Genomic DNA, 6,559 nt, shown 5'->3' with positions numbered 1-6,559 from the left:
TCCCAGAGCAAAAACTAACTCCAAAACACCATTTTTTGGAGCATTATCCTGACTTGATCAGAGGATTTGGTCCATTAGTATGCCTCTGGACTATGCGCTTTGAGGGTAAACATAGTTTCTTTAAGAAGGTTGTTAAACACACAAACTGTCATGAATCGCTGTGTGGCAGGCAAGCAGGAGTGGTGGACCCAAAATGCAGAACTCAGACACGGAAGTGAAACTTAAGGCGCAGCTTTATTGCTGGGAAAAACCTCGTACAAACTAAACTCACCAAAAGAAAACCAAAAATCAGAACAGAGGAACCAAGGACTGAAACACTGGAAAGAAACACTAAACTGGAGCAGGAGACCAAACACTAGGAACATAGAAGCAGAACACACAGCTAGTTGAGGGTACGACGCGACACTGACACAGAGAAACACAGGGCTTAAATACACAGACGGCAGTAATCAAGGGATGAGAGACAGGAGGGGAACACACCTGGGAGAAATCACAGCTGACGAGACAGGGGAAACGTAAACTGAGCACACTCACATATGACACAAACCTTCACAATAAAACAGGAAACTCAGACACATGGAACCAGACAAGACATTGAACTAAACAGACAGATTCACAAACAGATGGGGTGACACCATAGACAGAGACAGACTCAAAGGCAGACCAAATATAACACACAGAACTCAAACAATAATAATCATCATCATCATAAACTAGAAAATGATAACTAAAAGCGCTGGGTCACCGACCCAGGACCATGACACAAACAGCTTCAGAAATGTACTATTGTCACTTGCCTCAAAGCACCAGATGATGATGGCATACTATTCAGATGGTAATGCATTGAAGCCATCAGTGTGTGTCACTAAAGTATCATCTCTTCCATTGGAACTGCTTGATGTAGAAATACAGCAGTGTCTCAAGGAACTTTATCCAACACAAGCCTATGTGAATTTGACCAACTCTCTGACTCATCATGGAACTAAATATGCCTCAGGAATGGTTTTGCCTCATGGATCTACTTGTGGCTTACCTGACTTTGTGGAGATTTTACAGATTGTTGTCTTAAGCAATGAATTTCTTTTCATTGTGAAGTTGCTCAACAGCTGGTATGATGAACATTTTAGGGCATTTATTCTGGATCCTTCTGGGAAAATGACCTTAATACATCCCAGAGTACTTGGTGACACTTACCCCTTAACACCATATCGTGTTGAAGGCAAGCAAATGGTGTCAATAAAACGTCACATTGTTTGTTAGTGTAAGGGGAAAGACTCAGATACCCCCTTTCTTTTTCTTTTTTCTTGTGGTTTTTATTCTGCAGATGGACTCCGTTGCCTTGAAAGTAATTTTTGGACAACAGAGTGAGAAGCTTGTGCTCTCTTCAGGAATACCCAGGACTGTTGAGGAGTGTCATGAGACAGTGAGAGAGACATTTGGGCTAGTTGAGGATTTCATATTGCACTATTATGATGACTCATTTGGAGATTTCTTTACACTTCATTCTCCCAACCAAATCAAAGATAGGGGTACAGTCAAAGCTGTGGTCATTCCATCAGTAGTGCTTACATTGATTCCTCAGTGTGAAAATCCCTCAGATGTAAGTTCACTGAATGAAAGTTCAAGCTCTTCAACCTATAAAACCACAGAGGACCAAACAGATGGATCATCTCTGTCTTCAGACAACACTGTCATACTCTCCCCTCTTCAAAGTCCTCTAAAGACTACATGGCCAGATGAAATTGTCATTCCACTTTTCTCTGTGGCAACAGAGACTGTACTGAAAAATGCCAATGAAGTCTTTGTTCAAAATGGCACTGTGCTGAACAATACTTCAGTCAAGTCAGATATAATGGAAAAATTAGCTGATTATATGTACAGCTACACAGCCTACCCTACTGGCCTTCAGATTGGAGAAGTGGCAGAGGCTCTGGTCAAAAAGCATCCATGTCTGACAGAGCCAGGCAGTCGTAATGGCTGGATGGGATGGATGTATAGTCTTAAATACAAGATGGGAAATTACAGGTCAAAGTTACGAAGTCTTGGAGTTCCAGAGGTTACTTGCAACTCACTGAAGAACAAGCACCCTGATGACAAGGCTCCAGCGAAGAACATAAAGAAGGCGCGGAAAGGAGAAGTGCTGTTTCTGCCACACTATCCAGGACAAGATGGTAAAGAACAGCAAGAGCTGGAGCGACAACAACTGATTGATGAGTGTAAGAAGAAAAACAGCACAGCCATCAAGGATTTAATGTGCAAAACCTTTGCACATAGAAGACATGATATTATCAGCCAACAGCTGAGTGTCAACGACATCAAGGACAGATGGCCGGCGTTGTTTGACGTCTCCCAAGTAAGTGTACATTTAAAGGGATATCCCCTTGTAAATAAAATTTGGTCTGTTAGATCCCCCATCATAAGATAAGTGAGGAAAAACATGTTGCTACCATCCTAGTGATTTTGATGATCTTGCAGCAGCCAGGTTGCTTTAATTTGTCATAAGACTCTAGAATCGCTAGGAATTTGAATCAAAATGAGGAATCTGAATCAAAACCAGAATGGTTCTAATTGAAACCATTCCCAAGCCTATGGAACAATAAATAATTTCCGTTCACTTAACTTGTTTTAGGCTAAGCTAATGTAACCTGACTGAAGAATGATTGGGCTGATTGCAAAGTGCCTTTGTCTCACTTATCTAACTCTGGAGCACATAACGACAGACTAGATTTTACTGAAGAGTAAAGAGTGAAGAGTAATTTAATATTTTTATGAAACGTTGGTTACGTATTGTAACCCCAGATTCTATGAGTATAGGCGCAGCCCTTTAAGTGGGTATTCCCCTTGTGCGCGCAGCACTGAAGTATTTTAGTCCACGCCCACCTGCTGTGTGGGCCTCACCCTGGTCTAGTATAAGTTACGGTGAGACCAGGAAATCGACTCTGCCGTTTTTCTTCAGCCAGCCAGAAGATGTCCAGCGAGACCATCCGTCTGTGTCCATCCTGCCAGACCGGCTACATCATGTCGTATGACCGACATGCCGTCTGCGTGGGCTGCCTCGGTCCTCACCATGCAGACCTCGCCCTCACACCTTAATCCTATTGCCGCTCCTGTTAGCTCCTCCCGCCAGAGGAAAAGCAGCGGAGGTCAGCCTTTTTCAAGGCTGATGCTGAGGAGGCGTTCCCGCTAAGAGAGAGGTACTTGCTGGAAGAAGCCATCGAGTTCTTCGATGGTGGGCCGGAATTGGATGATTCCACCCACCGTGAGGAAAACGGCAGTGGTAGCAGCTCCACTGCCTCCCAGCTGGGCAGCCTGGCGACAGAAGGGAGGCGGATGAGCGGACGCTCATCCACCCCTGGCCTTCACATGTCGGCGAGGACGCCGCTCCCAGTTGTTGGTGCGCTGCTCCTGGATCTGCCTGGCATCATCCAGGAGGCAGCTGGTGAGAAGGGACTTTCCGTCCCTCAGCCTGCTCCACCCCCCATTGGATGATCTGGCGGGAAGGTATGGCTCCGCTCACTCTCGTTGCCCAGATCCCATCTGGCCCCAGTTCCCGGCGGTGATGACCTACCTCTCTGAGGCAGCAGCAGAGCCAGCGAAGATTAGAGCGCCGGTCTCTACTTAGGGCTACACAGAGGGCTTCACAGACCGGAGTTTTCCGCCTGTTCCCCCTCTAGAGCCGAGCCTCGCTTCAGTTTTCGGCACCAAAATGACCAAGGTCGTTGGACAGCAACCGGCCCATCCCGCCAAACTTGACCAGCTGATAGCAAGGCTCACTGATCGCACACATCAATGCACTGTTCAGTCAGCTGCAGTGACTAACAACACTGCCTTGCTAGCGTTTGTCATCTCCAGGAAGGTGGAGGAAGCAGAGCTGCCAGAGGAGCTGAAAGGCTTTCTCTGTAAAGCCGCTGACACGATTCTGAATATTTGCGCCACTTCAGTGGAGGTGTGTTCCTCTTGCATCGCTGCCTGGCAGACGATGGTTCAGAGGGCAACCTGGCTCCGCCTCTTCCCTCCAAGATTATACAATCTCACAGGGAAATAGTGCAAGCAATTCATAACATAAAATTTAGAAGCTTAGTGGAAGATAATACTTTATGTTAAGGCTTTAGTCTGCATACTGAACAACTCCACTTATATGGATTTATGTCTGGATGAGTAAATTAATCTTTTGCATGTTAGAAAATAAGGTCCAGGTTGCAAAAAATGGTAGTTCCACTTAAAGATTTTTTTTTTGATTGAATCAGAATTTTGGCCTTCAGATTTTTTGTCCTTGGTTTTTTGTCCTCTCCCATCCAGGCCAGTGCAGAGTTTCATAGGATCACGACCCTGAACCTTGAACCAAAGTTCATGTCATCGTTGGACTTGTATTCATGCAAACTCCTGTCCTTGTTTCAAGCCAAGAAAGGTGCTGCTGGACAACGCCACAGGGCACAGTTAAACCTTCTGCTTCAGGTAAGGAAGATTGCATTTTCTAACCACAAAAACGTTCCAACACAGCATTGAAGAGGCCCTTCCACTAAAAATGGCTTTTCTTAGGTTTCTGTTCAATATTTTAGCTCCACAGGTGTTCTTACCTTGATGGTGGGTGTGAAAACAGGTCAACAACAGAAAAAAAATAGTTATGTTTAAGCTAGAAATGGTAAGTCATGTTTTAAATGTGCAAATTTTGCCTCAGTTGAGACTTCCTGTTTTACAGAGTGGAAATTCCATCGAGAAAAAACAAGAAGTCATCATCAAATGTCTCATTGACCATCTGGGAGAGGATCCAAGTGCCTTAATCAAAACCTTTGAGGTTGGTGCAATAAATCTGTTTTAGGAATATTAGTAGTTTATTTTAGCTTGTGAGATCATAGAAAAGTGTTAAGATACTGTTCTAAAGGAAAAAAAAACACTTCAAAGCATACAAAAGAATAGCATTTGCTCAAAGACTTTGGAGCACAGTGTCCACATATTATGAGTACCGGTGATGGCATACAAATGAAACTTTTTGTTTCAATGTTTGGAAATATGTGAGCTGAAAACAGTTCTTTCTCTTTTTAAAGGACGGTGCTGTTGCTGTCTTTGTTGAAGAGGCTTTGGCTGAGGAGGTGATGAAGATTTACCTGCTACAGAATCAAGACAGGTCAGGTGAATCTACTGATGTGGGTATTGTTATTGAAGGCGTTACTGTTCTGGGCAAACTTGGGAATCTGAGCAAAGCCTGTTGCTATCTTTTGGGACTGTGCTATGCTCTGGATCTGAAATACCCCAAGAATTTCAAATGCACATTCGAAGCATTTCAAAAAGTGTTCATGGAGCTGGATCCAGGAAACCTTTCTGTCAAGGTTCAAAGACTGAAAAATGACCTCTGTTCATTGTAGACAAAATTTCACAGGGCTGTTCTTAAAGTGTTAGACTTGTTAAGTGACATGTAATGCTCATCAAAAGGTTCAGTTGCGGCATTACATTGTGTTGACATTCCTGTTCATAAATAATGTTTGTACCATAAACTGTTTTTGTATTAACTTTCCAGATTCACATTAAGGTGTAAATGGGAGAGTATCTTCTGTATGGTTTTTTTTTGTTTTGTTTTTTTTGTTTTTTTTTAGCGCAATCCTTTTTGAAACCTTTTTATTTAAATTATGGATGTTTTTTGGTCACTCTTTAGTTATAATCTTCCCAATTTTTTGGAATCAAAATAAGATGTTCAAAAACTATGTCACAGTGCAAAAGTTTTGTTTTTTTTCAGGATTTATATTTTTTTGGGATCTTAATTTTATTTTTGTCATTTGACCTTTTCTGAAAAGGTAAAGCACTGCGTTCACTTGAGCCACTTTTATTCTTTGTATGGCAGGTACATTTTTCTTGTTGTTAGCATCAATATGCCAGTTTTACAGAGTTTTGTCAAGCATGCCAATTTGGATGCAATTTTATTATATAAGGCTGTTGTGACTGAAATTTTATCCAAGTTCTATCCACTGAATGTAGAACAGATTTCAGCTCACTGTGTTCAGAGAAGGAATCTGCTAAATGTGTGATTCACAAAAAAGCTGTTTAAAATAAATCATTGTGAACAATGATGAACTGACGTGGTTCTTTTTTCCTGTGTGTGTGTGTGTGTGTGTGTGTGTGTGTGTGTGTGTGTGTGTGTGTGTGTGTGTGTATATATATATATATATATATATATATATATATATATATATATATATATATATATATATATAAATAAAAACACTTAATTGTAATTAACGTTTTTGCTTAAGTTAACTTAAAAATATTAAGTAAATTGAACCATTATTTAAAAACAAATAATTGTAATGGTGTTGGTTAAATGTGCCAAGCATTTCAGCATTTCCTAATTAATATTTTATGTATTTTGAACTTTTGGTTACTGTTGTTTTAACTTACATTTTCAATTGTATTTACTCAATTTTGTATGTTACTGTAACATCTTTAATTGTTCATAACAACTTATTCCATTTTAGTTGGATTTACTCAATTAATAAGGTGTATTTAGTATTTTAGTATTTATTTATTTATTGTCATTGTCAAGAACAATGAAATTGCGTTTGGGGCT

At 41.2% G+C, this 6,559-nt stretch overlaps 1 protein-coding gene across 1 annotated transcript; it reads left to right on the top strand.

Moving 5' to 3' along the window:
• The first annotated feature begins 783 nt into the window (after positions 1–783).
• Positions 784–4,045, top strand: LOC147321456 (uncharacterized). The gene is made up of 3 exons (XM_086305232.1): positions 784–2,353; positions 3,115–3,439; positions 3,675–4,045. The coding sequence occupies exons 1-3, from the start codon at positions 1,325–1,327 to the stop codon at positions 4,043–4,045; spliced, it is 1,725 nt and encodes a 574-aa protein (XP_086161358.1). The 5' UTR covers positions 784–1,324.
• The last annotated feature ends 2,514 nt before the right edge of the window (positions 4,046–6,559 follow it).

The sequence above is a fragment of the Aulonocara sp. 'chitande type north' Nkhata Bay genome, linkage group LG9, assembly GCF_057382095.1.
Source record: "Aulonocara sp. 'chitande type north' Nkhata Bay isolate Kocher_YH1m ecotype deep benthic linkage group LG9, A_spYH_male_GT1.1, whole genome shotgun sequence".
NCBI lineage: Eukaryota > Metazoa > Chordata > Actinopteri > Cichliformes > Cichlidae > Aulonocara > Aulonocara sp. 'chitande type north' Nkhata Bay.
The sequence above is the reverse complement of the archived record's forward strand: the minus strand, read 5'-3'. Positions and strand labels throughout refer to the sequence as shown.